This window comes from Lineus longissimus, chromosome 14 (genome assembly GCF_910592395.1).
Source record: "Lineus longissimus chromosome 14, tnLinLong1.2, whole genome shotgun sequence".
Taxonomy (NCBI): Eukaryota; Metazoa; Nemertea; class Pilidiophora; order Heteronemertea; family Lineidae; genus Lineus; species Lineus longissimus.
In genome coordinates this window covers 14792827-14812812 of record NC_088321.1, presented here as the reverse complement: position 1 = coordinate 14812812, position 19986 = coordinate 14792827, and the positions used below count along the sequence as shown (strand labels likewise).

General features: G+C 41.8%; 2 protein-coding genes across 2 annotated transcripts; both read right to left on the bottom strand.

Annotated features, from left to right (window-relative positions):
- Positions 1–490: 490 nt before the first annotated feature.
- Positions 491–10657, bottom strand: LOC135498927 (uncharacterized). Its single transcript, XM_064789444.1, has 12 exons — positions 9602–10657; positions 9096–9226; positions 8809–8889; positions 8153–8369; positions 7725–7864; positions 6551–6794; positions 6293–6426; positions 5865–6006; positions 5095–5310; positions 4363–4486; positions 4146–4212; positions 491–3882 (listed from the first exon to the last, which is right to left on the bottom strand). Exons 1-12 carry the CDS (start codon positions 10647–10649, stop codon positions 3772–3774), a joined length of 2655 nt encoding a protein of 884 aa, XP_064645514.1. The 5' UTR covers positions 10650–10657; the 3' UTR covers positions 491–3771.
- A 5005-nt stretch (positions 10658–15662) lies between these two features.
- Positions 15663–19347, bottom strand: LOC135498791 (zinc finger protein 667-like). The gene is made up of 2 exons (XM_064789242.1): positions 19260–19347; positions 15663–18737 (listed from the first exon to the last, which is right to left on the bottom strand). The coding sequence occupies exon 2, from the start codon at positions 18722–18724 to the stop codon at positions 16400–16402; it is 2325 nt and encodes a 774-aa protein (XP_064645312.1). The 5' UTR covers positions 18725–18737; positions 19260–19347; the 3' UTR covers positions 15663–16399.
- Positions 19348–19986: the final 639 nt, after the last annotated feature.

Below are 19986 nucleotides of genomic sequence, written 5' to 3'. Positions count from 1 at the left end.
TAGGCAATGAGTTTTTTCTAGCGTATGTATTGAGAACTATTGCATAGCGATACTTGTATAAGACTGTGTATTTGCATAGTAGGTCATAGTAGGGTCAGTTTTGGGAATATGCATCTGTGTTGAGAGGTGAAAATGGTTAGGCCGAGTGCTGTACATTTATGCAATATTTAGCCTGTGAATACTGTTCATGGCCTAATTTCGCAAATCTCGTTTGCATAATTAGATCCTTAATTTGCATATTTAGATTCAATTATTGTTACATCTGTCAAACTTTCAAAACTGACAATTGTCTTTTTAAAACTTCAAATGTCCCAAGTTTCATTTCAAAATATCTATTTAGTGTTGACTGCCTTACCAGTGGTGGGTACAAGATTTGCATTGATGCCTGGCCGGTGGGGGTGGGGGTGGGGGGGGGGGGGGGGTTATAGGATTGGACTGAGACTGACCACAGCATAAATTGGTACATAAAATAACAAACAAATGCTTCAAATACTGTATAAATATTGAATAAATAAGAACAGACTTCTACACACAAACAAACAAAACAATTGATTTATCACCACTTGTCTTTTCCTGATATAGGCCTACTGATCAGAAATAATGTACCTTAGCGTAAGACGCGTTGCAGGCAGTATCTTCATGGGTTATACCCTTGACTGCCTGGGTGAACACTAGCTGTTTATTATTTCATTGTGTCTACTAGTATATATAGCTCCTGAAGACAGTGTAAGCTGAAAAGGGTCAGGCAAAGAAGTACTAATCTATCAGACACATCTGCTACCATTAGGTCTGACCACTATTTCTTGCTAAAGCCCGCAGCACACTAGCCGCCGACTTTGGCGACAAGAAGCGTTCAGCTGACGCCTCTCGACGCCGAAGTTGGCGGCTAGTGGATCCCGGTCAGAGCACACCTGCCCAGAATCGGCGTCCAGTAGCGTCTTTTCCACCACTTTAGTCTGCCATTTTGAAATCATGTGACATCAAGACGCATACTGATTGGCCATAGCCTCGCCGCCGACGCCAATTCAGGCGGCAATCCGTAGCACACCTGGCTTCTTCTTGCTTTCAAACGCGGCGACACGCGTCAAAAATCAAACATGTTAGATATTTGGCGTTTAGTTGCGGCAAGTGGCAGCAAGTCGCGTTCGCCGACGCCGTTCATAGCAGACTAGGGATTTTTCTGGCGTTCAGGACTCTTGCGGCAAAAAACGCTTGTGAACGCCGAAGTTGGCAGCTAGTGTGCTACGGGCTTAAAGGACAGAAGGCCTTACGTAGGATTCCAAGCTGGAAAGAACTAGGAAATATTAACCAACTAATGTTGTTGTTTGGGATTGTTAAAAAGCTTGAAGTAAAGACTAGGAATGAATCTAAAAGACATTGCTTATGTTGTCCGCAAAACTTTAAAACTCACCTATCAAAGTATCGAAGTATAATTCAATATAGGTAAGGATAATTTGCACAAATGACAAGATGATAACACTGAAAACAATAGCAGCTCTATTCACTTTTTCAAGCCAGAAGTGTACGCAAACTTTATAATTTGTCTGCAGTTGTCATAATCATCAGAACCCGGCTGCCTTCACACAAGTCGTGAACTTGAGCAAAACTCAAAAGTAAAAAAATTTGACACCGTTTTCAAATTTTTGTTATTAGACAATAATATTCATTTGAATATTCCAAAACATATGCTCGCTGATACTTGTGATATTTATTCTACCGTGATATATATCGGAGCATGCACTTTTTAAAGGTTTAATTGTTAAATTATGCTTAACTCAACACAGATCCCGAGTGGGTGGTCTAAGCACCTGCGCCCAACTTAATTCATAAAATGGAAGAAATCTGCATCTAATGCACCAAAAGCAACATATGCATGAAAACCAAAGGTTTCCAAATAACCATTCTTGGATATTAATCATTTTGAAATGAATATTAAGCTTTCTGGTGCACCTTCAACACACTTAATGCCCTCCAATCTAATGGCGATATGATGCTAAACTTTGCGATTTACGGTGATGTGGAGCTAAACTCATGTATATAAACGTTGTCTATCTGGGCTAACTGCTAATTTATACCAGAGGGTAAGTAACTGACTAAATCCAGGTGACAAATATGAGCCACTCCCCCTAGGATGACTACTGGCCTAGTGGACTGGTTCGGGTCACTTGAGCTCATTCATTCTTGTAAAAGCTATCAGAATTCAATTTGCGTAAATGATTTTGCAATATGCGACAAATTTTTACATAAAATCCCACTTGGCCTATTAATGCTGAACATAAAATTCATGAGGTCACTAATGATAAGAATATACCATTCGGGTTGGGCCTCTCGTAAAAATTTGATAATCCCATAACCAAAAAACTTAGCGGGGAGGGGGGCTATGTACAAGTGTCCAGTGAGAGCCCATGACTGACAGAAATTAACGCCCCTTGGCTGCCAAACCAGGACATTGATTTGCATACTTCAGATCAGTAGGCGAGTTCCAGACTCTAAAGTTTCACATAATTTAACTCCTGGGCCTACGCCAAACTCTTTGTGGCCATTCATGCTAAACTAGTGACGTAAATCAGTCATTTAAGCTCACTGTAAACGTGAGCATCTGGAAACTAATGAATTTGAAACCTAGTAAATCATTTGCGTGTTAATATTGACCTATATACAAAATCTGAATATAAATACCGGTGTAAAATATCAACATAGAATCCAGGCAACCTGTCATCAACCTCGGACCCATTGGCGTAACTAATGGGCGATGCAGCCCCTCAAAGATTTTTAAAATATCACCTTTGTAATCCTTCGGTTGTTTAAATTTGTATAAAATTTGCATAAAGTAACTGGTGCTGCCCCCTTTGTACACTGAATCTAACCGTGTGTATGTTTCAACAGAAAATATGTAAATATGATAAATCAACATAAGTACCTAACAATTCCAAGCAAAAAGTTTTGTGTGTATATCAGTAAAAGGGTTAATAATTGTAAATTACTACGACAGCAATCACGCTTCAGCAATTTAGCAATAACCATGTTTCCATGGTAATATTAATATTTCCATGGCAACTAGCTTCAGGTCAACAAACATTAACAATAAGTACAAGTTTTGATTTCAGGATGCTGCAAGATAATGCATAGATCGTTTGGCAATAACTCTGACTGACATGGTAATATAATAATAAAAATTCCTTGGCAAGAATGTTTAAGCACTGGTTGTCATGGTAACACAGAAATATCATGCATAGATTTGTTTTGGCAATAACACTGGCTGCCATGATAAGAATACATTTATGAAAATTTCAACAGGAATATCCATAATAACAAAGTTTCTATAGCAATAACGTTTCCATAGCAACTGTGTAAGTATATCACCATTGTAACAGGTGAAATCATATAGCCACTAAAGTACCCTTGGTAACAAGAAGGACTCAAGAAGAGAAATGCATTTTTGTCCTATTTCAAGTCCTTTCCTGAATCAAAGGAATTACATCCAATCTTTGTTGTATTTTGAAATCATCCAAGCTAAGTTTCCATGCCAACAATATGATAATAACATCAAAATCCATAGCAACTGGTGCTGCTTGACAACAGTTTCCTTGGTAACCCCAGATTTGGAAATTGGCTCTTGCTTTTTATGCAAATTGGAGAATTTCTATCCAATTTCCAAAGTAAAGCAGTTCCTAAAAGAACCATAATGTCATGGGAACTCCTTCTATTAAGCAGTGCATCCTTCCATAGCAACAGTCTCCATGACAACCATAATGTCATAGCAACAGCCTCCTATAACGAACCCGTCCTTAGAAAGTATGATATCGCCTCACTGAACTTGAGAATATCCAGAAAACTCAGACCAATTTTGTGCTCAATAGTCTGGTAATAGTACTGAGGAGCCTGAAGAAGAGATGTTTGAACAATTTCAAATCACAAATTTTCATGGAGTTAACAGGAGAGGATCGAATCAAAGCTTATGGAATTGATACTGAGCAGGAGGTATTGGTTTTCTAACTGAAATGTAGGCAAAAACCAAGTCAGATACAAGGTTTTTACCAACATTTTTGCTTCACTCCTGTGGTTTTGATGAGACAATCAATACTGACTGAGTAAAATCAGATGAGAAACACCTCCCTTTGTTTGGCCTGAACAAATAAACCTACCTCTTTTTTCATCTCAATGAGGCCACACCAATGATGCCCATCAAAGTCCTTGAACTTTGATTTACAACTGAAAACCAAAAAATGAATAATTTTATAAATTTTTTCTAAAATATATCAGCTTGCCTCATTTTTTATTTGAATCTACATAATATAACATAAGATAATCTGATCTGAAGAGGGGAAATATACAATTTCGTGATGCCAACTATGAACTTACCTCGAAAGATCGTTATCCTCCAACCACCTTAAGATGTCAGCACTTGTCCAATTCCTGACCAAAAGTAATGCATCATCTTTCTTTGAAGATTTGTGAGCTGTTGGTGTCGATGACTGCGTCGAGTCTGAAACGAAATTGAAAAAAGATATGAGTTACTATTGCTTGCTTATCTAAAAAAAAAAATACGGTAGAAACTCTCTATCAAGGTTACATTGGATTAACAATTTGGGACCAAAACTAGTGTCCTTAATATAGAGTGTTCGCTATTGGGGAGGTTCTACCAGACCCAAATACCAAGTTGCCTTGGCTGTGATTTGAACCACAGATATGTGACTCGCTCTACCAAAACTAGGCGCTTGTCGCATCTGAACTTGACAGGTTGATACGGACTTGTTGTTCATTTCCCTATTGTAGACCTTTGGTGAAATGTAACCAAATCAGTTTGTAATAGATTTCACAAAAGGTCTACAATAGGGAAATGAACAACAAGTCCGTATCAACCTGTCAAGTTCAGATGCGACAAGCGCCTAGTTTTGGTAGAGCGAGTCACATATATGGATCGCCGGTCACTGCCGGTTTACTGCAATTGAGATTCCTTGTTTTTCTACACTGAGTGACACCATCAGAACCAACTGTCGAACTGAGATTTTAACGTCCATACAACCTTACATATTTGGCCACAGTTGAATTTATACAGTATTTCCAGGTGACTTACCCATGCCCTGTACCTACCATTATGCACCACAATCTTGATAACCTCATCCCCTCCTCCTAACATGTTCATCTCCTTCAAAAACTTCTCAAAGATCTCGTCAAACGGAACCTTCCCCGTAAAATTAAAGTACAACTTTGTGCCGAGGATGATTCCAAGCCAGCCGTCCGGCGTGTACCGCTTCTGCATCATCAACGGGATGACCGGTTTTTGAAGTTTGAAGGCGTATTCTGCCTCTGAAACGGAAAAAGAGAATCTGGGACACCATCATATAACGAAAGACCTAATGGTCTGGCACTGCCGTAATAGCAATTTTAATCATACAGATAGATATCTGATGACATCACAGGGAACTTGTAAATACCATGCATACGCGCAATCTCTAATCTATTCAGCATGGTTTTCAAAGTGAAAAACCGTCCTCCTCTTGATAAAAGTACTATATCTGATGACATCATGGGGAACTTGTAAATACCAGGCATACACGCAATCTCTTATCAATTCAACGAAGTCTTCATTGAGAAAAGTTACGACAAACCGTCCACCTGTTGATAAAAGTACTACTGGTACAGATGGGAGGGCGCACTTGAACAGGACTATTTTGCCTGGAAAGTTGCGCCATAGAAATGACAATATGATTGATTGATTGATTGATTGATTGATTGATTGATTGATTGATTGATTGATTGATTGATTGATTGATTGATTGATTGATTGATTGATTGATTGATTGATTGATTGATGATTGATTGATGATTGATTGATTGATTGATTGATTGATAAACCCTACCTGTTCTACAGTTTGGACTTTCCTTGTAAGACTCGGACATACACATTAGAAATATCGCAGAATCCTCAATCCCCTGGGCCATCGCCTGCAAAATGTTCTCCTTCATCTGCTCATGGTCGATCCAGATGTTATAACCAAGTTCCTGAAGATAAAACGATGAGATAAGAATCACTTTGTACGAACTTCCAGTACTCCACAAAGCTCTGGAAAACATTCCAGAGTTTCTCCAGGATAGTTCCACGTCATACAGCGAGACCTCCTAAACCGGACATCTCTCTATTAAGGACAACCTCTCTCTAAAGGACACAACTTTTGGTCCAATAGTGGTTGTTTCATTTTAATTTGACCTCTTTAATCAGGATACCTCTCTAATATGGACCGCACTTGTCAGTCCTAAGGGTGTCCTTAATAGAGAGGTTCTACTGTACCTTGAGCCTGGCTGCAATCTTCCGCACTTTTTTCTTGTCATGCCATGAATAGCTGATGAATATTAATCGGTCTTTCACATCTTTTTGTTCCTCCAGCGTCGTCTGCCGCTTTATTATAGCTCTTCTGGATTCCGCTGAAATGGAGGGAGGAAAATAAGCATCACAACAACGAGCAAATCAACCTCGTTCCCAGGACTCATTGCACTAAATCTTCATCTCCTTCTGTGTTAACCACAACAGGAACTTATTCACACTTACAGCGTTCCACCAGTTTCTTCTTCAAAATCCAGAGTGCGCCGAGACAGCTGAGTTTCACGTCCTCATCCGAACTCTTCATCGATGCTTCCAGATTCTGCATGATTTCTGGTTCGTCCAAGATGGCTCTTCGCGAAACTTCGTCGAACGCGAGCGACCATATTGCCTGGGCGGCAGCATGTTGTTCCATTCTGTCATGACTTTTTAACATCTCCTTAAACACTGGTAGAGCACCGGCCTGAATGATCTGCAAGACAGAGAAAAGACAGGAATGAGGATTGCTATATACAGTATAACCTCTCTATTAAGGACACCCTCGGGACTTACAAGCGCTGTCCTCAATAGAGAGGTGTCCTGATTAGAGAGGTCAAATTGAATGGAAACAACCAATTTGGGACCAAAACTAGTGTCCTCAATAGAGAGGTTGCCCTTAATAGAGAGGTGTCCGCTAACAGAGGTTCCACTGTACAATGGAACCTGACACCTCTCTATTAAGGACACCCTCTCTACTAAGGACACTACTTTTTGTCCGAAAGTGGTCGTTTCCATTTGGCTCCACAGTTTCATCTCTGTGGCGACAACATCGCAGATCACATGAGGAAAGAGGAAGGAGCCATTAGTATTGGTCGGCTAGTATGATAAAACATACCTAATCAATCCCTCTCCTTCTGAAATCAGCAAAAAAACCCACAACACTAGCGAGTTTCCGCATCGCTTACGATTATGATTACGATTTCAAAGTCGTAATCGTAATACTCTCAAAACCGGCATGAACCAGAAATTTTGTTTCCGCATTCACACCAACGACTTGGTGTACTGTAGTATAGGCCCTATACTCTGCTCTCATGCTCTGGGTGCACTTTTCTCGGCGCTAAAACATGATCAAAATCGCCGTTGATCAAATTAAATGCAGTTCCTATGTTTGACAGATATGTTCTAAAGTATTCTTCAATAAATATTTCACCTTGAATTTGATATGTAGCGTGGAAAATAGGCTTTTCGCTAATCCATGTAATCGTTTTTCGACTTACGAAGATCAGCCGGAATCCTCGTAAGAACGAGACGAAAGTACCATCGACGATTTCGCTGGGGACGACGTAGCACCAAAAATCGATGACGTCAAACACAAATCGTAATCGTAATCGTAATCGTAAGCGACGCGGAAACTCGCTAATACCTTTGATTTGGCGCTATCTTGTGCTGCTAATTTCGCAAGTCCATCGGCCAATTCTGACGCCATGAATCCCCTGAAACGACGCTTATCCGACCTGAGCGCCTTTTTCATACAATCGACTATGAAGTCGATCGCACCAGTGGCTGAAAATTTGAAATTTGAAATTGAATTTGAAAGTTTCCAAATGCGTAAATGTGTACTGAACATAAATTTCAACTGGTTTTGGTACAACTGACCATATGAATACAGTGGAACCTCTGTTAGCGGACACCTCTCTGTTAAGGGCAACCTCTCTATTGAGGACACTAGTTTTGGTCCCAAATTGGTTGTTTCCATTCAATTTGACCTCTCTAATCAGGACACCTCTCTATTGAGGACAGCGCTTGTAAGTCCCGAGGGTGTCCTTAATAGAGAGGTTATACTGTACTTACATTCACTTCCAATATCTGTAAACGTACTCAAATCATCTGCGATATTTGCAAGCGTCAAAACAGCCAAGGCCTGCATGAAGTCGTTTTTCGTTGTTCCCTTGAAGAAAGGCATCAGAGCTTCTTCTGTGCGGAGATCTCTAAATGCAGGGGAGGTCCCAGGTGACCTGGCCACATTGTGCATGATGCTCAAGGAAGACTTCACAATGTACGTGACGTTCTGAAAGGAAATGAAGCACATGTCAACCCCAAGAGGAAGACTCACGTAGCAATCCTTGAATACAGGGCCATATCTACCAGGGCAGGGAGAATTCCCCCAAGGCATCACCGAATAACATGCTCATACAGAGTTGGGATGAAAAGTCATATTCTCTCCCCTAACCCTACGCCCCTCCCTCGGTCAAAACATGATATATGACCATAGAAATGATGGGCTTTTCTATAGGACCATTTCAGGTAGCTGGGTATCTGTTTATAAGCACTTCCGACTAATCATCATCTCGGTCACCGCAGAAAACTTTCGGGGGTTTCAAAGAGCATCTACAAAGCAGGCATTTGAACTCGACCAGTAGGCGAACCAATCGCATACAATGGTCCGTCCTTTCTTTCTAACATGTGGCTCTTTTTTGCTGACTTGATGTTCATTTATCTACACCCACCTTACTGCTAAGATTCTCGAGGTACGGCTTGTGTGAAATATTGGCTACAAGAAGATCAAGCATCCCCACATCAGCAACATCCTGCAAATGAAAAGAAGATGAGATGCACTCTTCCAGCTGGTTCTCCTTGACTCTTCCAGCTGGTTATCAAATGATGCATTTTTGACTTTCAAGCTGGTTCGTATTCAAGGTATTCTGACTCCTCCAGTTTGTTATCAATTGAGGTAGTGACTCTATCAGCTGGTTATCAATTGTGGTATTTTGCCTCGCAAAGCTGGTTATCTTACCGTTGCAAATTCTGGATTCGAATCGCTGAAATTCCAGACCGTGTTCAGAAAGTAGTAACTCGGAAACCAAATGCTGTCGTTTCTAAACATTCCCATATCATTCAGGGTCTTCAGCGCATGGGTGGCTAATGCTGAAATTAAAAAGAGGAATATGTTGACTTGGCTAACGCTGGAGGGGTAGTGAAGTAGTGTTCCTCAAAGGTCCATACAACGATACAATTCTACTTTTTCCTGCTTGAAACCAAGCATAGTCCCACCATGTACTGAGGTTACGACTAATACGCTGAATGTACAAGGACATGAAATTCTGCTATCCAAACCTATCGACATGACCTCTTGTTCAAAAGCTCTTGACGAGGACTTTCTGATGGTACCATTTGTGAACCTATTGAAATGACCATTCACTGGAAACCTCAAGCACTATCAGATAGTACAATCAGCAGCATAATTTTTGAGCAAATGTAAACTTTCAATTTTTTCAGAAAGAAATTGACAAGTTTCCTTACCAGCGAAGCCCTCCTCACAAAGAACCTGTGCAATTGCCACCCTATATGCCTTTCCCCTCCAGTACGATTGGCTAATCCCCTTCACCAGTTTTAACGTCTCCGGATTATCATACGTTTTCATCTGCTTCAGCTGACAGACATAATCGCGAACAAAATCACACAATTCCTTTTCTACGCCATCAGGTTCGTTTAGGACTACTTTATGATTACCGTCTGCTGCCATAGGAACACTGTCGCTCGCTGCTGGAGCATCAGTTATATGCCGACTCGTTCCACTGCCTATACGTTTATCGTCCCCAGCGCCATCAGGAGATTTTTCACGCGATCTTTGAACAGATGTTGGGCGATCTGTTTGGTTTGTTGTATCGCCACCAGGTGACGTCCCTTGCTCGTTTTCTTGATCGAGCATATTCACATCCCCTTGATTACCGTCCAAAGTGTCCGACACTCTCTCACCCTCTCCCCGCTGGGACTGGGCATCAATTTTCGGCGACACCGGCTTTTCTGGCTGCAAAACCTCAGATTCTTTTTGTTCATTCACTTCATTTTGTTCAACCTCGGCAACAGGATGACTACTTTTACTACTTTTAGGTTCCGGAGTTTTAGAATTTTGTTCTGTTTGCTCAAGATTTGGCTTTGGAGAATCCGCCTTTTGACCAGATTCAATTTGCGGTGTTTCAGCCCTATCACTTTTTTTATCATCTGACTTTGGCGTTGGGGTCCGTTTTGGCATTGATATCTGATTTGGTGATGGAGTTCTTTTTCTGGCAGTATCAATCTCCAATGGTTTTGGCGTCGAGTGCCTTTGAGGGAGACTGTCATCTCCATCCTCCTTGGGCCGATCCTGTCCCACACTTTCCGACCCTGCTTCAGTCGGACCCACATCTTCTAGTCGAGGAGATGACGCTCCATTCACAACTGGCGAGTCCTTCCCTAAAGTTTCTTGGCCATTTTCCTGTGGTACGTCTCCATCTGGTGATTTCGAAGATGGTTGCAACTTGTCAGCAGTACCTCCATCGACCGGGTTGTTTCCGTGGACTTCACTCATAACTCAACCTTTAAGTAGAACGCATCAACTTCAGCAACGCATCAGCAGAAACCATGCATGTGAGAGCACATATATGGATTATCTACTCTAATCCTATCTCTATTCAAATACACAACACAGCAAAACATAGATTAAGTATTCAATCACCGATTGCCAATCTATAAATACTTCTAATTTCCCTCAAGGGTTTCCTTGCATGACAAAGACATAATCTGCTGAAATATTTAAAGGTCAGTGCTGTTGATATTATTAGTCTGCTGAGCTGCTGCCCCAGCCACCAGGGGTGAGGCCAATGCGCCTTTATGCGGCAATGGTAAATGGCTCATCCATCCACCGGAGGCAGAGCCAAAGCTGATCATGGTTTCTGTTGCCTCAAGCGATGAGGACTCTGGCCTCAACGCTTTATACATGGTTACTCCTGGGTAAAGAGAAGCAAGTAGGGTTAAGTGTCTTGCTCTGGGACACAAGAAAAAAATGTGATCCTTCAGAAAGTCGAAACATGGGCACTTCCAGGCACTGTTGACCCCATCAACACTGGCCACAGTGCCTGGAAGTGGAAGTGCCCATGGGCATGATTGGCAGTAACACCAAGAGACGGTGCATCAACGGAAACAAAATAAGAACAACAAATTGACTGACACTGACATGGAGTGATAGACTGAGAGTAAATTTAAATTGAAGTAAGTTGAATTTCATGTCAAGAACAACACAAATGATCCCAGAAACGTGCAAAGTTCGCAAGTAGTCATCCAACTCCTGGAAAATAAATCTGTGTATAAACCACATATAGTTTACTCACCTGTAAAACTCCCTACCCCGAATTAAACAAGTATTTTGTTCATAAAATTAGCTGTCAAACTGAGTTGAGCTGTCATGGTTTCAATAAACAATTGGGCCAAGGTCACATAGTCTTACGCATTGTAACTTTGAAACCATATTAGAAACTGACTTGCGCAAGATTTAAATAGAGCGCTATGGTCTCACTAGCCGGTGAGGAGGCCAGGCCTACCTGCCTCCAAAAATGACGCGACGTCATTTCATGCATACCCCTGTTCCAGCGGCTGTAGACTTGGCAGTACCTCACTCTCACATAAAGCTATACATTTCTGAATAGCTTGTCACTTGTAGAATACACCTCTGGCCAAGTTTCAACGTCGTCTAGACATACAGTCATGCATAGACTGATGCTGCACAATGCATGAGACACCCTGTATGTGATGTTAAGGCCAATTTGAAAAAATTCACTTCTATGCCTTATAACTTCAAGATTAACAAGGATGGTGAAAAAAATTGTCATACACATCATGACATCTACTCATCACCTTGAGAAAGCCAACTGACGACTATTCAAATCTTTTATTGTTTTTTGCCCTCGAAGTTTTTTGCCCTCGAAATTTTACCTTGAGAACATTGAGCTATAAATAGCATGCGGGACCTGCTCACCGCGTAAGTGCAAAGAAGAAACTGGTATTTTCCTCAAATAATCGTCAAAGCTACCCCTTCACAAAAAAATTAGACATTTACATTTGAACAAGTAGCAATAGGGATCGAGTAGGCCCATCTGTATCCATGGTAATCACTCGAGATTGAAGAACTAGTTTTTTGGCCCGACCTGATCACCACTGGCTAGTGAGACCTATAACCAGCTGGAAGAGTCAAAATACCAGAGATAACCAGCGGGCCGACTCTGAGGCTAAACTTTAGAATTACCGATCGGATGTTCCTCCGCACTATATAAGTTGTGAATCGGTTTAAAGGGTTAGGGTTAGGGTTAGGCTACTTGTTCATTATTCGGTATTCATTCGCGCCTTAGACCTATACTTCCGATCGGGAATTCTAAAGTCGTTCCGAGTCTGATTACCTTCCATCCAATTAGCCTCCTTCCGTCATGTCGGCACTGTTGTCTGAGGCAATGTCACAACCAGTGATGGTTCTCCAGCAGTGAAGCATTTCATGCAGATTGTGACGTCCCAGCTATGAGTGGTTGCTCCAATGGTCTCTGCCACGAGACCAGACAGTCTGTGCTGCCACCTTTTGTATCAATGTTACACTGCAGGGGATCTGGGGAGGGTTGCTTGTACCCATTCTCCATCAGTGTCAAATGCCCTCAAGTACCAGTCTCTGTAATGAGTAAATGGAGGAGACTGGTGAAAGAGCCTATGTCGAGTCCGACAGGTCGTTATCTTACACAGGATGGTTTATAAAACAAGAGGCCCAAGGGCCTGGCGCTCAGCTGAAATGGCTAGGTGAAGGCAAGGGCCAAGTGTGTGTCGGTACCGTTATTATGAGGCAACGTGAAGCTATAACGTCTAGCACGCAGAAGTGCTGATGCGAAAGACCTTCTTGCTATATCAGTGCATGCTGAAGTACTGAGTTGACGTCACCCTGCTATTATGACGTAAAGTCATTTCTATTGCCGTTGCAGTAGTTGGGTGTGTGATGACGTCAAGGAGTTGTGTGGTACGTGATGTCAAAGAGTGGAGTCCTTGTCTTCATGCAGCGTAGGTGGAACTAATAACATGCACATGGACACAAGGTACATAATTATTACAGTGTATTTTGTGAGGTGGGGCCTGGTGCTTTACAATGGTCAAATGAACCGACTGTTGTCTGGACATTGATGAAGTGGATGCAGCCAAATGTTTGGGACGGTCTTTTTTGTATGTGAAGAAAAGAAGATAAAGAGTTGGTTAACAAAATGAACTTTATTGGTGCGGCAGATATTTGATGCCTTTCGGCAGATATTTGAAGCGCCTTGCGGCAGATATTTGTTGCCTTGCGGCAGATATTTGATAACGCTCTCCGGGAATGGAAAGCAGTAAAACGAGTAAGCACACCTAACTCTGAATGTGGGAACAGCAAGTGCTTTCCTGGACTTGAAATGTGCCAACGACTCCTCTTGCAATAACCAACAACAGTTAATCTGTAAAAAAAGAGAAGAGAAATTAACACTGACTGAATAAAAAAGGGTGACATAGACGGGGAAATGTACACCACCGGATACAGTCTGTGCTTGATCAGGCATCGGTCAGATGATATCCTGAACAAGGCATCCATGGAAACAAATCCAGAAAGAGACTTAACCTTCGAAGGGCACACTTATTACTCAGTGAAAAGTCAGTCCTGTGGGCTGTTTTCCAATTCAAAATAAAAGTGTAACCTCTTTAAATTAGTCTCACAGACTGAACCATAACACTCAACAGCCAACCGTGCCCACATGATGTGAGCCGAGAGCTGGGCTTAAAGATGAGCGAGTGGTGTACTACATTTTGAAAATTGTCTATCGTCTACGACATGTGACAGAACAGGATCTAGTGGACTTAATGATGAGGTACTATCAAATAAGGTGTCCATCAAATGAATCATGAGGGCCTGTTGAGTTATACTCTAAGCCTGTCCTACAGCCTTATAGGGCTAGGCTATGGTTTTTGTCTTTTTTACAGCTACAGTACAGCCATGCACAGCGCAGTGTACAGACAGTACAGGATTGCAAACCAAAAACATGAGCATTGCTGCGTAACGAAACTGCAGTGGAATTCATACTACGATGTCATAATGTGACTTTCAAAATAATTGTAAACAAACGTAAATGGCGAAATTTGTTGCAAAATTGCCAACCACAACAACTCAGGGACCGTAGCCAAAATGGCCGACGGCGAATTCTCCGGTCGCTAGCGCAGTCCATAAACAAGCATCAATTTTACCAACTTTGGGCGCAAGCTTGGTCATCAAAGTTACAGAACTGTTAGAAATACATCCAAACAACATATATATACAGTTAAAAGTGCATAAAAATCCCGTTTCAACCTCCGGGCGCAACCTTTTTTTCTCCGCCAGACGCCGGGCCCTACCGGTCGTTATTTAGTGCGACCGCCACCAGAGTGTTTATCAGAATATCACGATCTTTCGCCGTTTTAATAGCGCGTTTTAGGCAGATTAATCAATTATTACATGCATGCATTATATATCACCGAAATGATAATTGCGTAGGCTATTTGAAACTAAGTTCAGATATTATTTTTGATCTTTGAATTGAATTTAGGCGAGTGATTTTTGACACCCGGTCGACATATCAGGACTTGCAAAATTCACGCGAGATCGCTTGCATCATCGGCACGTTTGAAAACCGAATTTCACAAATTCCACAAATATTTATCACATACCATATGTATCACCACAAAGGTAACTCTCTAGACTATTTGAAACCAAGTTCAGATACTTATTTTCACAAAAATTCGAAGCTATGCAAGCGATTTTTCAGTGGTAGAGATCGACGGAAACAAATTTCTCGCTCTAAAATGACATGAGACGAGCACCAACTTTCGCTAATTTGTGCACAAAATTTCCGCAATATTATAAAAAACTATCGATAAATCTGAATTATATAGACTCTTTTCAGTACCTAAACAAATTTCAGGTACATGGTCATGTTGATTAAAAGAGTATCAACCGATTGAACATGAGAAAGTTCACTCCTCTTCATTGAAGCAGCGACTACCGCCATTTTTAAATGGTGGCATCTCTTCTATCGATCGGCCAATCAGCGGCACTGCTTGCAAAAAGTTGAGCCACCGCCAAATTTGAAATCGCCAAAATTCAGTCAATGTGCCTGCAGCGCCAACTGGCGGTGAAAACTATATTAATTCCATTAAAAGTAAAAAATGAAAAAATATTTAAAAATATTCAGCCACATTTGAAAACAATATTTGCTCTGTGGACCGAGGTACAAAGGGAAAGAAATCTAAACGCGAAATGACCTCATTCTCTTAATACAGGTCGGATCGCGCTGATTTTTCGTGTTTTGAGTTCACCTTGGGCAACTCCTAATTTAGCACCGTCAACGAAGTGGCTAGGCCTTCCCAATCAGAAATGTCCAATTTTGTCCACAGATGGGTCCCTAGATGGATGGATGGATTGCAGGACGGACACCATTTGAACAGCTATTCTACTAGCTCCGCTGACTTTGTCAGCTGAGCTAATAAGACAACACAACAGTAAATACCATGCAATATACCTTTATTGGTGCATTAAATTATTCGTACAATAGGATCTGTGTACAAGAAAATATACATTACAGGGTAAAATAAATAGATTCATGTTACGTCGTTATGTTATTGTTGGTCATTTTGGTGAACATAAAGGAAAAGTAATGCTGTGTATCACCATCTCTCTTGACACATACCAAAATCAAAGTTCACTCACAGTCAAGCAAGTGACTTTATCATACTGGGGAAATGAATGTTCAATAGACCATGAGCCGTTGGAAGCCAATATAATTCTAACAATCGATACAATTTATACATTCAAGAAATGCACAAGAGACAAAAGATGCAGCTGTGCGCATACTGGTCCTCCACATTTAAAAAACTGTCCTTTTACAATGTCGCAAGCCTAGTTCGGGGTCATAGGCCTAAGAGGGGAGGGGGGCTGTCATACACCCCCAAAAACAGCAGCGTCGTTCACTTATCAAAGTATGTCTTTTATTACATGAACATGTGGAAAGAACTGAATCCTTATTCCCACACAACAGGAAAATATATTCTAGCTCCAACATTGTCCAATTTCTCTGAGGTAGGGCACCCCCAAAATAGGTTTATTCACCGAGTTTCACAACTACACGTACAGCTGAATTCCACCTGCCCATGACCTGCAGTCCCCCCCCCCCCAAGGCTCAGCCTACAGCTTTGTCTTGTCGCTGACAAGAATACTACATCTACTTCACACTTCCTGCACAGATATTCACAAAATATCTATGGACTTTCTGAGGAAGCACCCGAAAAAACCGGTACACTCATGGGAGGCAAAACACCAGGACCAGCTTTTGCAAAATCAACAAAACTGTCAGCAACAGTGCTTGTTGTAATTCCTGGAATGCCCGATACGGGAACATATACATTTGGAAAATACCCAGAATTCCTGCTTTTAACAAAATCGCCCTTCTCGAGCGTTTTTGAAATTTTCGCTCTGTCCTCATGCGCAGACTTCCGACAATGAAGACACACCCCGGCCCGCAAACTCGTATTGTACATAAACGCCCGGTGACATGTTGTACAATTGAATGTCTTCTCCCCCTTGTGGATGTTTTTATGCGCCATCAATCCGCAGATCTGCTTAAAGCATTTCCCGCATTCTTTACATTCGAATGGTTTCTCACCCGTATGCACCCGAGTATGCGCCTTTAAATGATTCGCTGTCTTAAATGCCTTCGGACACATATCGCAAAAAAACGGCTTCGTCGAATCGTGCGTTTTGACATGTTTCGACAAATATTTCTTGACAGGGAACTTTTTCCCACAAATTCCGCACGGAAAAATTTCCCCACCGTGCTTGACTTTTTGGTGTTCGGACATCATGTACTTACTAGCAAAACCTTGCCCACACTGGTCGCAAATAAAGGGGCGGTCGTTATTATGGACGCGGATATGAATTTTTAATTTCGTGCCGTTTCTGAAACTTTTCCCGCACATCGAGCAAAGAAATCCAGGGTTGACATCTCTACCATGGACAGACTTATAATGCAATTTCAACTGCTTTTTTTTGCAGCATTGAAAATCACAAGATTCGCATGAGTAGCGATTCTTGTGCGTTCTCAGGTGATAGGATAAATTGCTTTTTTTGGTTGACTTATATTTACAACCCGCATCGACATGTGGACACAAATACAGGGTGTCGAAAACATCAGTGTCAACTTTTGCTTTTTTCGGTTTCGATTTAACAGCACTGCCTGTAGGTCCCAATTTCCCCTGTTTAACTTTCGGGGCCCTTTTCCCCACCTTTCTTGGTTTGTCAGCATCAGCTAACAATTTACTGTCCAATTCGTTATCTAAGTCTTTTTCTGGTGCAATGTTTGGACCAGTATCTAAATTTGCATCCAGAGCAAATTTTTGATCCTCTCCAACTTCTGATGCAACCCAGAAGTTTTTCTTTCCAACTATTTTGCTCTTGGCTGCTATTAATCTCACTTTTGGAAGTTTCCTCAAGCTAGGCCTATTGGTGTCAACTAAGGTTACATCACAATCAGTTTTCTGTTTTACTGCAGTGATGCCAGGCTCTCCTGTCGCTTCCATTACAACTTTATTCCTCCCACACTTTCTTTTCCCGTTCAATAATGTAATCTTTGTACCTTGGGCTGTTAAATCCTGAGAATGGGCACAAACTTTATGCTCCGATAACTCACGAGTGTTCTCAAATACGTCCCCGCACTCGGAGCAAAATAACTCTGCCTCCACAGATTTCTTTTTTGGATGAAATGCCTCGGAGTGTTTAGCCAATGCTGTGTCAGACTCGAACTCCATGACACAGTCGATGCAGTGAAAACGGCTGACAGATCCCGAATGCACTTTTGTGCAATGTTCCGACAAAGCATCCATATTTTCAAACATTTCCATACATCGATCGCAGGGAAATGGCGTCGTTGAGCCGCAGAATTCCATATGGCGTTCCATGCAAGAATAAGCAGATGTACAATAGACACATCGCCAACACTGGTACGCATTATCTAAATCATGAACAGCTTTATAATGCCCATCCAACACAATTGGCTCCATGAACTCTTTCTCACAAATTCGACAAACCATTGGTTTTATGATCGTTTCCAAGTTTGTGCTGTCTTCGTCATCATTTCCCAGCCCACTTTGTTCAGAAAGTTTACTCGCCATAGCTTTTGACTCATTTGGCTGATTACAGTCTGAAAGGGATTGAGAGCCTGTATTGCAAGATTTCCCATCATTTGATGATGACTGTCTGAATGCAGTATCAGACAAGAGGGCGCCTGAGCCTGACTTTGAAATTAGTTCCATTTCCATGCTGATCATTTTGTCATTTTCATTCAAAGATAGTCCCAAGTTCTGATCAACATTAGCAGCTTCTACAGTCATTCTTTCATAAGACGCCGATTCCCCAGACCGTTGCTTGCCAACCTCACCCCCAGTTGCAACTGGGGGTGAGGCCGTCTCTGTGTTTTGTAACTCCGGAATTCCAGCAAGCACGACACATTCGTTTGCCGGATTTTTCTCCAAATTGGTGAGTTCTTGTTTTATAGCAAGGAACAAGTTCTCGTCTACTGGCGGATCCATGGCACACCATTACCTAGAGTAAAACGAGAATCAGAAAGATATAAAATATGTCAATGACTAATGAGGGAATTCATACAGTTGACCCTTGCTTGCACATGTCTATCCTCCCCTCTGTATGTGCAGACTCATGCCTAATGGCCAAGACAAAGTTGACTTGAAGCCACCACAACGTTTTCATCGACCATAGGCCTATTGTCATAATTATTATACGCAGCCTGGACTGGACGCAAAGGGTAACAAATTAAATGCACACAGCAGTTAGTGTAAGCTGATGTACTGCATACTACTGTGTACCATGTCATGTATACTACATTATAATACACACGATACATTACAATTATGTACCAACAGTGTACTGATACATGGGGTGTGGGCGCCACAACAATTACAAACAACAACCATTTCAATTTCAGCTTGTCATGAATCCACAACATTTTCCAGATGCAAGCGTTCTAGCCATTACAGTATTTCAAATTTGAACTATTCTAGACGTCGTAATGAACACGATGTGACGATAGAGAAGTTTAGAACGTACTTTTTGAAGATATGAACAGGGAAAATCGACAATAAATGGAAATAATTTGTCAAACTTTTCCAAAAATCGATGGTACTTCTAATTTAGCTGGACGCGAAAATCGTCAGAGTGACGGCCAGTCTCCAAGCGTCGTCAAAGGTGATCTTCCGCCCCAAGTCTTACGCGACCTACTGACTCTTCCGAAGCGGCCGATCAGCTGACATCGAACGACGGAACCCCAGCGGCAAATCGAAGAACTAGAACCAATATTGTATATTGTGGCCCTTCAAAGCGTCTCGGAAGGTCTTATTGAGGGGGTGGGGTGGGGGGGGGGGGGGGGTTAAAATGATCTAGCATGATGCCTTCGCAGAAATTCCACTACAAGCAGCCTAACAGCAACTTCGGGACCAGAGTGGGCCTGGAAGAATTTCCTTGCCCAGTGACAGTGTGGAGTACCCAAATAAATCCCTTCAAGCAGTGAGGCACCACTGTGATGGTCCAAGATAAATCCATTCCCCTCTGCTAGTGTAAGGCCATGTATTTTGATATTATACCTCTATGGTGAGCGTAGGGGGGTCAAGTTCCAGGCCCGTTTTATTTGTAGACAGGCCAAGATATAGTCGTTTGCTAAGACAGTACCATCTTTTTTTTGGTTGTGACATTGTCCTCAGTTTGGTCTGATTTCGACTCCAGTTCAATCGGAGTTGACAGGGTTCAGGGTAACCGATATGACTGTCCTGGACTTTTG